This window comes from Pteropus alecto, unplaced genomic scaffold (assembly GCF_000325575.1).
Source record: "Pteropus alecto unplaced genomic scaffold, ASM32557v1 scaffold40, whole genome shotgun sequence".
NCBI classification, from domain to species: domain Eukaryota; kingdom Metazoa; phylum Chordata; class Mammalia; order Chiroptera; family Pteropodidae; genus Pteropus; species Pteropus alecto.
The window spans coordinates 2540352-2557974 of NW_006431919.1; the positions used below are offsets into that span (position 1 = coordinate 2540352).

Consider the following 17623-nt stretch of genomic DNA (forward strand, 5'->3'; position numbering starts at 1 on the left):
CGAATCAGCCCCTGCGGCATTTACCGAAGGGTGACAGGTCTAGCAGCGCTTAACTGGATCCTTATAAGCCCCAGAGAAGGGAAATCTCAGTACCTATAGTTCCCTTCCTAGCACACGAATCTGGTCAAGTCGTGCACCAACCTCATCTCTTCAATGGCTCCCCGCTACCCTGAGGCGAGGTTCATAAGCCAGAAAGAGGCCCCCAGCCCCTGGTCCCCTCTCGGCCTCATCTCTGTTTCTAGCACTCTATAAAAGTGCAACCTTGGTAATAAAAATGAACCAGGCGGTGTCCTCTCATTTCTAGGCCTTTCTTCTACCCAAACATTTTCTTCCAGATCCTGTCTTCACCCCTTCTTCCCCGTTCCCTTCCTACTTGGGTCTCAGCCTCGTTATCTCCAGGAGCCTCCCCAGTGTGGCTGTGAGCCTACATGTGCTTTCACAGGCACGTGCGTCTCCCCCATCACAGGACTGCCTGTGTGTACGCCTGGTCTGTATGCCTCTCTAGGCTGCAAGCATCATCAAGTGCTTCCCTACGAACATGCTGAATAAATGAGTAGGGAGTGCAGGTATCTGTACCTTTTCCTTGGAACAGATGATGAAACTGAGACGCCCCTATGAAGTAGCAGGGCCTGGCCCCTCATATTCTGATTCCTGGTCCGCAACCCCAGACTGACTTCTCAAGTTCACAACAGCAGACGTCTCCATGTACAGGAGACCACGATCACGTTCACACACTCACTCAGACTTTCACCTGCATGGGACTTCTGGCTCCAAGGAATCCCCAAGCTCATCCAATCCATCCATCCATCAGGATGAGAACCAGGAGAGTTCTGGCCTGCCACCCCCCAAGGCCAAGAAGCCACTTACTCATCATCTCCCCCACACAGCTTCAGCAGAGCCTTCTTGTACTCGCCTGAGGTGTCATTCTGGGGAGAAAGAAAGAAAGGTTACCTCTTACCCAACCCTGGGGTCTTCTCAGACAAGGAGGGAAGGTTCAGGAGGGCCCCACATAGGAAAGGCCAAACACTTATTCATGGCAGCCCTGACTCTCTTCCTGTCTGCAGGTGGCTGAGACCAACAAACGGGAGTGTGCTGGTAAGAGTCTAACAATTAGCTCTCTGCGGGGGAAGAAAAAAGAAGAAAAGGAAAAAAAGCCCTGATTTGTAGCATTTGTCAATTTGCCAATTTCCGCGGTATAAATACTTCTGATGGACAATTCCAAGCTACCGATACGACTTTACGAAATGTGGAATTAAGAAGAGATGCTCACTGCTTTACTGAGCCAGTGAGCCAGACCCTGCGCACCACTGTCCCCAGCAAGTCCCCAGCCTGTCCCTCCCAAGTGAAAACAGTCCGTGAAAACAGGGCTCTACGAACGAACGGGTAAATGTACATTCGACAGACATGGCATATTCTATATCTCTCTTGGAGCTTCGTATTGGATTAACAGATTAACGGCTATGACAGATTCTGAGGTAAAGAAATTGGCTTATCTTGGCTTATTCTAGTTTTCTTCCAAACATTTTCCCATGGAACCTTTTTTCACTTAATGCCTATAAAATTCCTCTTTAGAAACACACTTTGGGGACCATGGCTTGAACTCAGAAGGCTTTATCCCATTCATCCTCCCCGCAAAAGAGAAAAAACCCAATTCTACATCTGTTTTTTGACCAAGTCATATGGGCTGGACACCCTGGGGTCATCAACTGGCCCAGGGCCAAGAGGTCCCAAATTAAGTCTCATTTGTGTTCTTCAGTGTCCCCACCCTTCTTCCAGGAGACTGAACTCTCACTGCCCTTGGGATGGAGTCCTCATCCTGGATTCAGCTTGCGTGCCGTTCAGGACCCAGCCCTGCCTTCCTCTAAAGAGGCGCCTCATGTACCTCACGTCTCGCAATCACTGCCGGACGTTTGCTTCTCTGTTAAATGCCCTGAATATGCCACAAGGAATTCCCAAGAGACTCTGGCTTTTTAGGACAGTTCTTTCCCTCCCGTGGTGGCCCTGCTCTGGCCCCTGTCAGCTCCGCTCACCTTGATCATGCTGTAGAGGGACTTTTCGTACTTGGTCCGGAATATCTCCCGGATGTCAAGCATGTCCAGCTCGCTACGGGAGACCATGATGCGGATCAGGGTGTTGTCCCGAGTCCCCAGGCCCTGGGAGACAAGTGGGTTTAGGGGACAGAGAGTTGAGAGAGAGCTAGGGTGCTGACAGTCCCCAGCTTAGTTAAAAATACAACTTTAGTAATAAAACATCAAAACTAAGAGCGAAAGAATTGGAACTTTGCCACTCCCTTTGAGGCTCCCTGTGTGTGCCTGTGTGTCTTTGATTTTCCTTATAATTTTACCTAACTTTGTAACTCTAAGCAATATATTATTTAGGTTTGCACATTTTGGAACTTTGTAAATATGCCACTGTGCAGTTAGTTCCCCTGCTCCTCCTCATGGACACTGTCGTATCTAGTTTTTTCCTAATTCAGACAATACTGCTATGAATAGTCTCGTGAACACGTGCACACAGGCTCCATCTCTCCAGGGCTGAGCGGCTCACTCTCACTCTGGCATTAGAAGGCAGAGTATGGGCTGCCGTCCACTTGCCCTTGTAGGATGGCCATGCAGGGGCTTTGGGCATATAGTCTCCGGCAACAAATGACTCCGTTCGTTTACCTTGCGTGCTATGGAAATATCATCAGTTTCTAGGTCGTGTGTAAAATAGCGAGAAGCAGTGTTCTCGGTACACGACCACAGTGGAATCGCTGGGTCACCGGGATGAGCATGAGGACTCAGCAGACAATGCTAAAGTGCTTTCTACTTACCAACGTACACTATATATAAACATTCTGGTTACTTAACAGTTTTTAAAAGTGCGGGCTTCCAACCCATCTGGCTGGCTGGATTGGGTGCAGGCTGACACTTCAGCCTCTGATCAATATGAGATATGTGACCGGGCAGCAGGCTCTGGAGGTCATTGGGGACCAAGTGCCAGCACTTTGTTCTGTGGCTAACCCGCTGAAGGCTCTCTTTGGCCAGTGGACCCCAAGGACTTATTCTAAAGTCCCAGCAGTGGTAGGCAGGGACCCCCTCCCTCAACTCGTTTGCATCAACCCCACCATGTACCTTCATGGCCTTGAAGAGCCTTTCAGCAAAATACTCCGAGGTGCTCCGAATACACTTCACTGAGGAGAGGGAGGAAAAGGCAGTTATTCTAGCTGCCTAAAAGGGGGGATACAGTGGCTGGACCCCTTCTTTCTTTTCATTCCTTGGGGGCCACCCAGTTCAAACCCAGGAAGAACCCTGGCTCCTGATAACCATGGCTGACTTTGATCACAAACCCAGGGGAAAAATCAGGAAACGGGCTTGTTGTAATGTGAGTAGTGCATTACAAAGACCTACTGCATCTTTCTTATCCTTTGGGGTTTCACAAGGAACTGGGTCTGGTGGGAGGCAGCCTCTGGGGAAGAGCTGGGAAAGGTATTCCTTTAGATTCTGTTAAGCCAGAAAGGTACTGGCTCCTGAATCACTGGATCCTGCTGGCAGAGCGGGCCAGAACCTGACTATGGGAAATAGGGTTGGCGGGGGATAGTTCTGGATGGGAAGATGACGTCTGGGCTGTAGACCTCCCCCAAGAAACACACACATACAACCTAGCCCAGGCTCAGGAACGCTGACTCTTGGAATGTCTGGCTTGCAAGAGCCTCTGTGTCAGGCAGTCCATTCCCTCTGCCCCATCTATCAGATGAGGAAACTGAGGCCCAGCAAGGATAAGTGACTCCAAGCCAATAGCAGATTTGGGAGAAGGCCTGGGTCTGAATCTTGACTTCGCCATTGACTAGTCAGCTCCTTGCATCCCTCATGCCCAAAATACCCCCAATTCATTATAAAACAACCCCTCGGCGAGTGATGCCGCCTCTGTGAGATGGAGGTAACAACAGTGCCCACTCCTGAGTCCTTTTTAAAGACTAAACACTCAGTCTACGGCCTTGCCACCCTGAACAAGCCCTATCTCGTCTGATCTTGGAAGCTAAGCAGGGGTCCTTTTTAAAGATTAAACACTCAGTCTACTGCCATGCCACCTGAACAAGCCCTATGTCATCTGATCTTGGAAGCTAAGCAGGGGCCTGGTTAGTACTTGGATGGGAGACCACCTAGGAAGACCAGGTGCTATAGGCGTAAAAAAAAAAAAAAAAAAGGAATTGTAAGCAAACAAGGTCCTTGCAATCTGTGAGGTCAACCAAGGGTTGCCTCGTCTTAAAAAAAAAAAAAAAAAAAAAAAAGATTAAACACTCAGCATAGTGCCTGGCACACAGTATGCCGGGCTCTACAAAATCCACTCTCCTAATCATTATTTCTCAACCCCGTCCCCCAGCCCCATGCTCTTTCTCACCCTACCAGACACACCGGATGAGTGAGCAGAGGGAAGTCAGGGCCCGAGGCTCGACTCCCTGCCTCGCCGGCCTCAGCCATGCTGCCCTGGCTAAACCTTTAGAATTCACTGCCCATCTGGTTCTCACCTTCCCATCTCCATACCACAGAATTCCCTTTTTCCATTCTCAGCCCATGTTTCCTCGGCTAGAATCCCTCAGAGCCCGTGGGAATGCAAAGTCAGAACATACCCACGGCCAGCATCAGCTTCTCGAAGTCCCCAGACAGCTCCCCTCGGATGCTGGCTTCGATGGGCTTCCCTGTGGTCTTCAGATACTCATCAAACACTAAGCCAGAGAGAGAGAGAGACAGGCATGTCAGGAGTGTCCCCAGGGTATTGAGAACGAAAGAGACTTCAGAAAGGGAGGATGCAGTGACCAGGACTGGAGCGCCAATATGAAGGGAGGGCTAGTACTTTGCGGGGTGGCAGGCAGGTTGTGCATATCACCAGCCACCATGCAGTCAAGCTGCCTTATGCCGCAGGGAACTGTGTATCCCTCATGCTCCAACATGAAGATAGGACTGGTAACCAGACGGAAGTGCTAAGCATCCTGTTAATTGCTTTGGTTACGGACCATACAAACCACCGTCTAATAAAATTAGGACTGGTGTTTGGGTTGCAGATGAAGTAGCTATCATGCTCTATTAGAAAAGGAAAGAGAACAGAATTCTTGGCACAGCGGCAAGGGAGCAGCTGTAGGTCTTCTCTGGAGCTTGCTTACCCAACCGAAGATGCTGCTTGCTGCGATTTCCCAAAATGTAAATGAACTGGGCTTCATCTGTTCCCCATTTCAGTTCCCCTGCCTCGTACAGGTCCTGAAGGGGAAGAAGTGGGGATTAACCAAAAGAGGAAAACTCAGGAGACAGGACTCATGGGCCAAGCCACTCAGAACCAATGTTGGATCCCTGAACATAACAGTAATTAGTAGCCTCGGGGCATTTTCATATACTGTTTATCTTTCCCCATTTCCTTCTGGGAAAACTCCTACTCAACGTTCAAGTGCCAGATCAGATGTCCCATTTGTTTTCAAAGTACTTCCTGATGCCCCCAGCAGAGTTCTGTTTCCTTCCCTCCCTCTCTCTTCTAGGCTCCTACAGCTTTATATTTCTTTATAGCTTTGACTCACTGTATATTGCAATGATTTCTTGATATGCCTGTCTCCCCACTATGGCATGGGTCCCTCCAGGCCAGGGACTGTGAGTCGGCATTCTCTATATCTGCCCCTGCAATGTTACTGGCACACGGTGGGGCTCAAAACACCTGGAATGTATGGTACATCCTGGGAGAAGGTGTTCATGTGATTAACATATGGCTGTCTCTCCCAGGACTGCTGATTTTGTTCATTACTGGTTCCCCAATGCGTGGCAGGGTGCCTGGCACGTAGTAGCTATCAGTAAATATTAATAAACTAAATAAATGAACGAATGATGAAAGCTCCAAAATACATCTCACCAACTTTAAATATGTTATATATCTTTGAAAGATAACATAAACCTTTTCTTCAACAAAGCACTATATAAATGATGCTGTAACTGTTATTTCTGGTATTTGATGCAAATTACTTTGCTGGGGGCCCTCCATCGGAGCTTATTTACCTGGACATCCTGTTGCACCAAGTCCTCGCTTACTACGTCGTCGTCTTCCCTCGTTCCCTGGGCAGAGAGACAAGGCACACGTGGTTCAAATACCAGAGCCAAGGGGAAGGCCTGGATGCCAGTGGTGGGGACAGGGAGGGCTGGGAAACCATGTTGGCCCAGAGACATCCAGGAGCAGTGACTTATAGCTGCTGCTGGATCAGGACTGCAGCATCTGTTTCATGGGGAATCGGAGTTCCTCCCACTGGCTTTTCCCTTCATCCTTGGAGCTGGGACAAAACAGGGGAGTCCTGAGAATAATCAAGGTCCTCCCAGGTGCTACCATCCCATCCCAGAGGAGGTCAGAGCCTACCGAGAATATCAGTGAGGGCAGGGCCCTTGTCACAAGTCCTGGCATGGCCCATGGTGGGCCCCAACAATATCACAGTGGTAAAAATTCCGCACATGTGCGTTCTAGTAGAGGTTCTCATACCTTAACCCAAAGAATTCACCAATGAGGATTTGAGACCCGGACTCTCAGATCTGAGCTCCCAAGCTGTAAAGGCACCAAATCCCATGTGTGCCAGCACTGTCTGCCTCATCTGACAGACGAGGACATTCACAGGGGTCAGGGGACAGCCCTCTTGGGCTGCTTGGTTATGTGGGCAGAGGTCAAACCAATGCTTATTTCCTCTTCCCCCAGATTGTGCATTTCAGGATCTCAACCCCCCTGGTTCTTTGGAACTGAGCCCAAGAAGACAGAGCTGGCAAGCTTACAATCTGTGCCATGTCACTGCCCACTTAGTGTCAGAGGTTGAGGAGGCAACATCCTTAACTCTAAGATACAGGCTGGAACTCTCCGTTTCAGAATATGCTCTTTGAAAATGAGGCAAAGGTCACGCCTTCCCACGCCTGATGTTTCTGAAAATTCTCCAGTTGCTTAATATAAAATGCACATTGTCATGGTTATGGAAAGGAGAGAACTGGTGTAAAATGCGGGGAAGGGGGAGGTGAAAGAAACAAAGAGGTCGCTTAATTTATATATAAAGGTTTGGTCCTTGGAGCTGGGCGAGAGACATCTGTGACCAGAGATTGCCGTGAGGCCAGACCTGTGGAGGCGAAATGGCAGGCGGGACCTGCTCTCCAGCCCACTGCAGTCATGCCAAATGCAGGCCTGCTGTTGCCAGAACTTTCAATTATTCAAAAGAATCCAGAAATCTGGTTTTTGAGAAAAAGCTCCCTACTCGTAATTGTTAGCAACTAACTCAAAGTGGTGGTTGTTTTTTTTTTTAATCGTGTGGGAAAACAAAGGAAAAACGCCAACTTGGTAGGTTGAATGCGGCCAAGGACACCAGAGTGTGCCCTCTTTATGGGCTCTTTTTTTATGTGCTTCTTGGGTGGGAGGGAGGAGCAGCAGGGTTCCACTGTGAAGGCAGCCCGGCTCAAGGACGCTCAGTGGCCGGAGGGAGGCCTGGAAGGGGTGGGGCGGTACATGTGGAGAGAGGAAGAAGGTCACGGGAGAGGATATTTCTGGTCACAAGAGAGAAGGATGTATGCAAACGGAAATGTGGGTCACTTGCCTCTGCAAACCAGGAGGAACAGGACAGACCCCCTGGCCGCTCAGATTCCACACCCAGGGGCGCCAGATGGAAATCATCTCAAGTTTGGGGATTAAATGGGCGGACGGAAAGGGGTGGTCACAGTACAGGAGGAGGACTTTACGCCCAAGGAGACACCAGGAGTCCCTCGCAAGCCACTCTGTCTGGGGGAACTGGGAGAGGTGCCCACAGCCAGACTCTGCCTGCACCCTGGCAGAGAGCGCAGGGGAGGGCCCCAAGGTGGACCAACCTGGAGCAGGACCACGAGCATCTTCTGGAAGTGGCCAGATGTGTCACCAATGATGTCAGACTCTAGGTCTCGTTCGTAGGCTGCAGGGAAGGAATACGAGCTCTAGTCCCATCCACAGGAGACCCCAGAGATCCAGGGTAACGATCCCTGATGCCCCCATAATGATCAGATACTGGTTACAAAACCCAAAACCCAGTCTCCGTGATGGCCATGGCAAGATCCAGGGTGTATTTTCAGTTCCTTGTACTGACCTATGACACGATGTGATGGGATCCAACTGCTTCTCTCCATCCCCACCTATACCACTGTCATCGCTCACCTGGACAGTGGCCACAGCCTTCTGACCATTCCTTCTGCTTCTGCTCACTCTCTCTCCAATCCACAGCAATGAGGGTGACCAACTTAAAGCCCACATCTGATCATGGGCTCCCCTGCTTCCTACTGGACTTAGAATAAAACATCGTCTCTTTCTCTGGGCCTGTCTGGTCTTGCCCTGCCCTCCACCACTCCTGCCTCACACTGACTACCAGGCCCATTTCTGCTCCAGGGCCTTTGGACTTGCCGTTCCCTCTGCCTGCAAGGATCTTCTCCCCACCCTTTATACAAATGGCTCCTTCTCATTTCCTTCCAAGATAGGCTTTCCCCGACCACCTGTCTGAAGCGGGTCCTCCCCAGTTAAAGTCTGATTCTTATTATCCCATTTGTTTCTTTCACAACACGACCACATGTCATTATTGTGTCTACTTGTTTATTATCTGTATCCTTCATTACCTCTTTAGTCTATAAGCTCTTGGAGGCAGGGACAACATGGGTTTTGTCTATCACCATATCCTGAGAACCCAGCACACTGCCCGGCACAGAGCAGGTACTTATTGGAAAGATAGACAGATGGACAGATCAGAGGGAAGGAGGAAAGGAGGTGGCTGAATAGGATCTTAGGGTCTCCACCCTTGCAATCACCCTCATTTTATATCTGAAAATCCTGAATAGCCCCTCCTGCCCATCTCACCATCTTTGTACGCTGCCACCAGCTGGTGGATCTGCTCATTGGTCCGGGAAGCCAAGATTTCAATGAGGCACTTCTCGTCAGTGCCAATTCCCTGGGAGAAGAGAAGGGACACATGAGTCAAGGGCTGGATGGGAGGCCACCAGCCAGAGGATAGGATCCTGCAGTGGCTGAGCTATGAAACCTCCAGCATTCAGGATGCTCCTATCACAGCTTGCAGGCACTGACTGGAGCTGCTGCCCTGAGAATCAATAGATATGGGTTCCAGTCCTACCGCTGCCTGCAGCTTTGTGACCTCTCATTAAGAAACTTTATCAGTCTACAGCCATGCCACCCTGAATGTGACCGATCTGGTCTGATCTCGGAAGTTAAGCAGGGTCAGGCCTGCTTAGTACTTGGATGGGAGACCACCTAGGAATACCAGGTGCTGTAGGTGTTAAAAAAAAAAAAAAGAAACTTTATCTTTCTGGGCCTCAGTTTTCCCATCTGTAAAATGGAGATGCTACTACTTGCTCTGCCAAATTCATAGGGAGATTGTAAAGGTAATCATCTCTCATGTTGCTGAGTTTACTGGTTTATAAAATGGATTCACGCTTAATAGCTCATCTGAAGCAAAGATCATAGCACATTATAAACTGTAAAGTGCTAGGTACCCTTGAGGGTTTTTGTTCTCTCCCTGCTTCCTAGGGAGTGACCCTCTGCTTCAACCAGACTGAGCTTCTCCTCATCTCCTGATATCCTCACATCACAACCTCTCCGGCCATTTGTTTCTCCATCCTGGAACGATTTTCTCACTCTGATCAACCAAATTCTTCCCAGGCTTTTGGGCCCAACTCGATCCTGTCATTTTCTATGATGCCCTCTCAAGCCACCCCGGACCAACGGCCTGCCCTGCTAACCTCCTCTATTACATCCTTAGCCTTTGGGTGTTGGACACAATTTGTCTCCACGTCCCCGTATTCTGCTTCCTCTGGACTGTAAGCTACTGGTGTGGGGGTCTGGGCCAAGGTCCCCTCTCAAAGGGTCTGCCTCATACTGACATCTGTCCTACATCTGTCCTCCCTGAGGAGATTGTGGCACCCCTCTGGGACAGGGTTTGGACAAGCTGCCTCTTGAAAACAGGGTGCATCGCTGGGTGGATGTGGGGCTCACTGAACACTTGCCGTATAGGCCACGTTCCTCCTCTCAATCACATCCCCTCCCCCGACACACACACAGATCCACCCTTCTTACCGAGATGGCATCTTTAATTTCTTTGGCATCACAATAGGCGAGCGGCCTCATCAGACCCACAATCAGTCGTTCAAACTTCCCCGTCAGCTCGTATTTCAAGTCCGCAATGAGGTCCTGGGGGGTGGGGGTGGAGATGGAGGAGGAGAGGAAGAGCAGTTATAATGATAAGAATTATGTTTACGTTTAATGAGCACTTAAATCTGTACAGGCCTAAGTAATCTAATCTCATTCAATCGTCACTCTTGGAGATAGATGTGCACGGGTACGTGCCATCATCAACCCTAAGAAGCAGGCTTAGAGACGTCAGGTAACTTGCCCAGTCACAAAGCTAGCAAATGGCGGTGCAGGGTTCAAGTCCCCAGTGTCCTGCCTCTGCCCCATCATTTGTTTACTTGTTTACTGTGTGTCTCCCCCACTATCTGTGAGTCCACAGGGTTGACCCTCTCATAGGTCTTATTCACCCGTGCAGCCCTAACACCCAGCACAGTGCCCAGCACACAGCAGGTGCTGCAGGTGATTTGTGGCTGAATGGTCCCCTGACTGAAGGGAATAGGGCAGAAGTGCCAGCACAGAGGCCGACCTGGAGTAAAATACTCAGGAAAGACCCTAAATGAACACACAGGTGAATAAACCATCCCCTGATCCACCCGTCCCTGCCTTCTGGTTGCCATAGTTACCTTGCCATAGAGGGACTTATAGCTTTGGCAGATCTCCTGCCTCTGCCTGTTGCTCCGGGAAGTGATCAGCTCCAGTATGGCCTCCTTGTCGCTGCCTGGAAGAAGGGAGAGCACCCATTGCCCTATGCCAACCTGCCTCCAGGAAGCCCACCAGGGCTGCTCCTTGCAGTCAGTGGCATCAGCCTTCTGCTCATGAGGTGGTGGCATGGGGGGAGGATCTGTGGGGATCCGCCAAGCCCCCACTGAGAGGGATCATAGCACCTGCAGCATCTGAGCACAGAGGGCCTGTGATTCAGTTCCCCGCTGTACAAATAAGGAAACTGAGGCCCAGAGGCAAGGACTCACCCAAAGTCTCATAAGGAGCCTGGCTTAGAAAAACTCAGGTGTCCTAACACCCAGGACTGGTTCATTCAACAAGGAAAATCAAAGATAATAACAGGCATCAAATTCAAGGTAGTGGTTACACCCACGAGGAAAGGCAGGGGAGGTGTTACAGGAGGGTCCAACTGTATGAGAAAGCAAGTGTTATTTCTCAAGTTGGGTAGTAGGTTTGCGGGTGAAATTTCTATTATTCTTTAGAATAATAGAAGTTTTGTGGGTCTGGAATATTTCATTATAAAACTGTGAAAACTAATAGAAAGAGGAGACAAAACAGAATGAGTGAGTGCATCTCATCATGTCACCCCGACCCCAGCTCCCATATGGGGACACCCCCAAGCCCCAGTGAATCCTCCTGTTTTTCTTGCAGCCCCACTCCCGGTGGCCGGGTACCCACCGAAGCCCTTCATAGCGGTGTACAGAGCCTCGGCATCCTGGCTGGGATCGAAGTCCGGAAAGTCGCGAATGGAACCGCGGTACTTGGCACCCTGTGGAGAGAGAAGCAGAGGGTGAACTGCTGATTCTGGGCCTGAACTGGGCTCCCTGCTTCACCCTGAGACCACGCTCCCAACTCTGGCCACGGGCAGAGTCCAGGCTGTGCCCTCTTCCCCTAAAATTGAGCACTGAGCACAGAAAGCCTCGGCAAGGGTGGGAATGACTCTCCTGGTACTTCCTACCACAACCTGCCCCAAGAATGGTGCCGCTTTCCCACGGGAGGGTGGCTCGGACAAGCCCACGGCCCTGCATCACTTTCCTAGGACCCAGGAGAGATTAAAATCCTGGCTGAGTGCAGGGGATGGGACTGACCCCAGCAAGAGTGACGGGAGCCCCTCATATTTTTATGGCAGTTTCTGGTTTACGAAGCCCTTTCGCCTCCACTGCGATTATTTTCACAACTTGGAGAAGCACTTAAGATGATCTCCATCACAGAAACAACTGGAACCCAGATCTTTGGCCTGTTTCCCTCTGCTCTCCAGCTCCAGAAACCCTGTAGCTGCTACCTTCCGAGGGGGGTGTCCTGGCCCAGGGAGCCCGGGGTCACCCTCGGAATTAATGCCAAGACAAGGTGCTACTCCTCTGGGCCCAGTAAACTGAGCCGTGAAATGGCATCTGGGGACAAGCCGGCTGGGTCTTTGGGGTGGAGGGGAGGAGAGGCAGAGCCAGAGGATCTTAGACGTCGAACCTGAATGCACAATGGGTTGGTTCACAGAAAAGTCAGATGTGGGTCGGCGACATGGTCTGAGAAGTCTGGGGTCCAGGACACAGCTCAGGGAAGGGCACTGGGCCTGTTGCAGGCCCTGTGCTTCGGGGTGAAGATTCAGGGAGAAAGAAGACCTGACTCTATCTTTCATGAGCTTCCCACCCAGCAGAGGGGAGACAAGCACAGACATTAGCATAAAGCTTGTAGTAAATACCCTAAGACAGAGGCAAAATAATGTGGGGAAACGGTGGAAGCTGAGTCTAGCCAGAGGAGGGAGCCGGGAAAGGCTTCATGGAAGGGGGAGGGGTGGCCCATGTAAACTTAAAGGAGGAAGTAGACAGGCCAAAATGAGCCTCTGACCACCTCCCGTATCTCCCGGTGCCTGCACTGCGAGACCTGGCCAGGCACTTGGATGCTCTTTGGTTTATGTCTGCAGCTGCTGACTCCTCTGAGGTATGCATGCGTGGGCGCAGAGTTGCTATTTAAAGTTCTGACAGGGCGGAGGACCAGAAAGGGACATAGTCCTTTTCCTGCTACCAGTGAATGCCCTGCAACCTGATCACAGCCCTGGGCAGAGAAGGAAAGAGTAACACATGCCAAATTCCCAGACCAGAGAAGAGATACTCCTTTTCGAAAGCTCTCTGAGTATCTGTCCTGCTCACTGGTGTATTTGTAGCACGCAGCACAGGGCTTGGCACAACTAGGCACTCACTAAATATTTATGTCCTAGATGAATGGGTAGGTGAATGGATGGTGACTGAATATAATCTGAGCAGATCAAAGAGGAAAAACTTCCCCCTAAAGGATGAGTAACAGCTGGCCCCAAAGAGGGGTTAGGGGGAGGGAAAGGGTTTCATACAGAGCAAGCAGCATGGCGAAGGCCTGGAGGCAAGAGCAGGCAAGCAACGTTCAGAGAAGCAAGGCCAGATGCTTCAGCGCTCAGTGCAGACATCTAGAGTTGCCAAAATCATGGGAGTGTAAATTGCCAGGAGGGAATGGGGAGAGAGGAGATGGAAGCAGGTCCCCAGGATGAAGGGCGGAGGTCTCAGCGGCAGCAGCAGCAGCAGCAGCAAGCCGAGGACCCACTCCTGCTGCTGCTCCCCCTCCTCCCTGCTCCTCCCTCCTCACACACTGCGATGGCTGAGGCCGTGTCTGGGGAAGCGGCTGCAGCTGAAAGGTGAGGCCATGCCATCCTGGGGGAAGGGAAGGGAAGTCTAACGACAGACACAAGGCTTGATCGACGTTCCCTTAGAGTCAGACTCAGGGAGCAGCAGGCCAGTCACCCCCGTGGGTCTTTCCACAAGGATAATAAAATCTTCTAGGGAGCTGCCTGCCAGATTAGTCATCCCAGGACTGGCAGGATCACAGCCACCAGAAGCAGCAGACACAGGGGCTTTACTACTGGTCACATTAGAGACACAGAAACGGTCCTTCAAATCACCTAGGCCCAGGTGTTCCACCATTGGTACCGCCTGTGCAGCTGTCCCCACTTCTCTGGCAGACCGTTCTTGGCCTCAGGTAACCATGATCAAGGCGAGGGGAGAGCAGAGGTGAAGGGACTTTCCACCCTGAAATATTCAACAGGTCCTGATGCCAGCTGGTGAGCAGCCTGGACCCTGGGGCTCTATGGTCTTGGGCCCCATCCAGGCTGTTGCTGGAGTAGGAGTCCCAAGGCCTTTCGGGACAAAAGTGATATTGTCACCCAGAGAGAATGCTGCTGACCGGAACTCCACCTGAGAGCTGCCTTGCTCACACCTGACCCAGGGCTCGTCTCTGCAGCTCCTGGAGTTCCAGGCACCAGCACCTTCCCCGCTTGCCCTGTCCTCAAAGTGTCCTCATCCCCAAAATCATGTTCAAACCCCGATATCCCTGGGGCACGGAGGCCATGCAGACATGCCTCCAGGACCTTTCTATGACACCACACTATTTCTTCACGTCTTTGAGTCTCAAGTTCCCTTTTTCTGAAAGGAAAGGAAGGAGGAACAGCACACTTATCATAGTAGAAGTAAATGGGGGTGATCTGGACCAGAGAAAAGAGTGAGTGGCTTGTTCTGTGCATGTGTGTATGTGTGTGCGTGTGGTGTGTGGTATGTTTTGGGAAGGGGGCACACTAGAAGCAGAACTGGGGTGCGAAGAATTGGGAGCCGTAGACACAAACTTCAGCTCGACAGAAGGAAGACCCTTCTCACAGCTCTAGTACTGTCTTCTGCGACCTCCTCCCCTCCCTGAGGCCCTGTACTCCAAGCATGCCAAATCACCGTTCCTGCCCCAACACACACTGATCCCCCCCGCCCCGCCCGCTCTGGCCTTCTGTTCCAGCCTCCCCTCCACCTAGACCATCTCAGCCCCTTGCCCTTCTTGAGTAGCTTCTCTGGGCAGCTTTCCAGTTCTCTCCACCTGCCAGAGCCTTGGCACCATGCATGGGGCATCCCAACTCACCCCAAGGCTCAGGGACCACTAAGGCTCTGGGACTCCCGCCTGCAGGATACCTTCTGGCCCTTGGCCCACGGAACAAGAAACGATGGGTCAGCCAGGCAGACAGCACGGTCTGGGAGCACTGGACTAAGAGTCCAAACAAAGATCTGCGCCCTAGGTCCTGGGCCCTGTGACCTCCCAGGGCTTGATCTGTCCACTTCGGTCACCTAGAACCCTGCAATTCGAATGCCTCTCAGGAAGTAGCTCAGGGATGACTACATATGGGAAATGGGGGAAGCAAATGTCTGTCTTGGATCTTTGCCCATAACCACTAACACTCTCTCCTCTTGGTCAGAGGCCGACAGGAAGGCCATAGCTAAGACTCTTTTGAGTGTACTAATCCTATATCACACGACACACTGTGCTCTTCGAAAACTGTAAATTGATATCCTTAAGACCCTTGTTCATTGAATGGCAAGTCATGAACAGGGACAAAGTTTGGTTTTCACTGAGCTCAACCACCTCATAACGGGAACTGAGGCCCAGAGAGAGTAAAGAACTCACCGATGATCACACACCTCCTATACCATGTCCGTGGCCAGCTCTGTGACTGAAGTGAGGGGCCAAGTCAGGCATCCCCCAGTAGTTTTATTCTCCCTGTCGATCCCATCATTGCAGTGACCTTGTCTTTTTCTCTAAGGCCAACCAACAGGGATCTCTCTCAGGCAAACCCTGGCACAGAATGATACCTATCTCTGACCAAGGGCAGAACCTAGTCCTGGCCATACACAGGAGTAAGAGCTCTGATACACCTCAAATTCTACTGCCCAGCAAAGTGGTCACACAGCATGCAAGAATGAGGTATCCCAAGACAGGGGAACTTAATCCCAAATGCATGTGACAGGAAACACTTCCAACTCCAGAGCAGAGAGGACCCCCTAATGCTTTGGCCTATCCTGTAGCCACCTCCATTCCTACAGGAACCACTCTTGGGCCCTACAGTTTGGGTGGGACTGACTCCATCGCCTGGATCCAAGCTACCCAGGACCAGCCAATGAGAACCAAACCTTGGACTTTCCCTGGGATCACAGGGAATAAATTCTGTTATTTCCTCCAGGCTGCCCAGGAAGTAGAATGAAAGCCTAGATCTGCTGGTGGCCAGCATGACAAATCAGGGAAGAACCTGCCCAAGAACGAAGCCATCCAGAGGAAGTCCAGTACAGAAGCAGAACCCTGACACTAGCATTTGGGCACCTGCATCCAGCCAGACCTGAAGCCCTGGATGTCTCAGTCCTGTATGCCAATACGCATCTTTTCTGCTTGTGTGATGCCATGGGTCACTTGCATCTGAAAGTGCCAGGGATTTGCACAGCTGAAGGTGCCAGGGATTCGTGCGGCAGGCCTGGTGATGCGCGGAGGATCCCAGGCCCTGGGAAGGTGAAGCACAGCCTCCAGGAGGGGAGAGGCTCCTTACCTGTGCTGGTTTGGCCATGGTCTCGGGTTCTGCAGCAGAAAACACTGTGGAGAAGAAAGAGACCCCATGAGACTCCCCTGCACTCCGCTCCCCTCCATTCTTTCCCCCGAATTCCCTCACTCTTCCTTCCTCCCAAGGGAGAGGATGATCCCCCTGCTCTTTTCCGGCTGCCTCCAGCCCTTCAGGTTAAATGACACCCAAAGACCAGATGTATTTTTCAGGGGACAATGGATAGACACTCACGCCAGGCTGGGAAAGGAGCTTGGAACCCAGAAGGAGAGAGGTCACGGCCGTGCAGGACACCGTCTCAGATACGGTCTCACTAATCCTCACGGCCATCCTTCCTGGCATCAGAACCCCCCCCGCCCCGCCCCCTTTTTTTTCTACAGAGAAGAAAACTGAGGATGGGAGCGGGGAGGTAAGTGAGGTCAAGAAATTTGCCCAAGGTCACATGACTTAAAATGAATTCAACAAAGTCCAGATTGCAGAGCCCATGCTATCTGCACCACGTGCGCTCTCTTTCCAAGTTACCAAAACCTGGTCCAGGACCCAGGGCTTAGTGGCCTGCAGATGAGAAGACTCAAGGGACTCCTGGTCACCTGCTGCGAATATCTGAAGGGCTGCGGGGCCTGTATAGGTCAGCAAACACTTTAGCGTCTGCTCTGATTAGGCACTGCTCTAGGTACTGAGGATACAAGAGTAAATAAAAGGGTAAATCAACACGTGCTTTTCTGGCATGTACTCAGTAGTGGGGAAGAATAACAAAGGCATGTGATAAAAACTAAGGAGACAAGATGAAGGCGAGAGTGACAAGGGCGCAGTCCCAGGTGGGGTGGTCGGAGGGTCTCGTGGGCCACGTGGATACCTGGGGTAGTGTGGCCGAGGAGCTCAGGGTGGCTGATAAGGCAGCAGGGAATGGGGGCAGGACTCGGAGGATGTGGGTCCGGGACCAGGGCCTGAGGCTGCTGTAAAGACTGGAATTTTCTCTGACTGGACAGAAAGTCACGGGGGCAGGGGCAGGTGATTGAACAAAGAGGAGACACGATCTCACTTAAGGGGATGTCAGGAGACAGGGTCTACGGTGAAGGAATGAACCAAAATATCTTACGTAAGAATAAATGAGAAAACTGGTTTGGAAAGGGGGAGAGATGAGGGAGGGGGCTGGGCTCATGAGCATCGCAGCAGGACGGCAAAGATGGAAGGGAAGCCACCTTCTCGGGATGAGAGGGAGAAAAAGGAGAGCCAGTACTTTCCATTTGATAGAAATTGGATGCTTTTTTAACCCTGTCTATGTGTGATGTTTTAAAAGTAAAAAAACGACTCTATCAGATGTATTCGGTAAGACCTATGAGGAGCTGAACTAGGAGAGACATTTCAGCTCAGTGCTTTTCAGTTCTT

At 51.2% G+C, this 17623-nt stretch overlaps 1 protein-coding gene and 1 pseudogene across 3 annotated transcripts in view; one reads left to right on the forward strand and one right to left on the reverse strand.

Annotated features, from left to right (window-relative positions):
• The window catches only part of ANXA6 (annexin A6), a 46107-nt gene that overhangs the window by 20081 nt on the left and 8403 nt on the right, over positions 1–17623 (reverse strand). For 2 of the 3 annotated variants that reach the window (XM_025043049.1, XM_025043048.1), the window contains exons 2-11: positions 16226–16269; positions 11533–11623; positions 10758–10852; positions 10081–10194; positions 8851–8941; positions 7842–7921; positions 6015–6071; positions 5141–5234; positions 4610–4705; positions 3114–3172 (exon numbers count right to left, since the gene is read on the reverse strand). In XM_025043049.1, the coding sequence (XP_024898817.1) occupies positions 3114–3172; positions 4610–4705; positions 5141–5234; positions 6015–6071; positions 7842–7921; positions 8851–8941; positions 10081–10194; positions 10758–10852; positions 11533–11623; positions 16226–16243 (795 nt within the window). In that variant the 5' untranslated portion in view covers positions 16244–16269. Of the gene's footprint in view, positions 1–867; positions 927–2030; positions 2154–3113; positions 3173–4609; positions 4706–5140; positions 5235–6014; positions 6072–7841; positions 7922–8850; positions 8942–10080; positions 10195–10757; positions 10853–11532; positions 11624–16225; positions 16270–17623 lie in introns of all 3 variants that reach the window. The other variant, XM_025043050.1, reaches the window with a different exon arrangement.
• On the forward strand, positions 9165–9283 carry LOC112475377 (annotated as a pseudogene).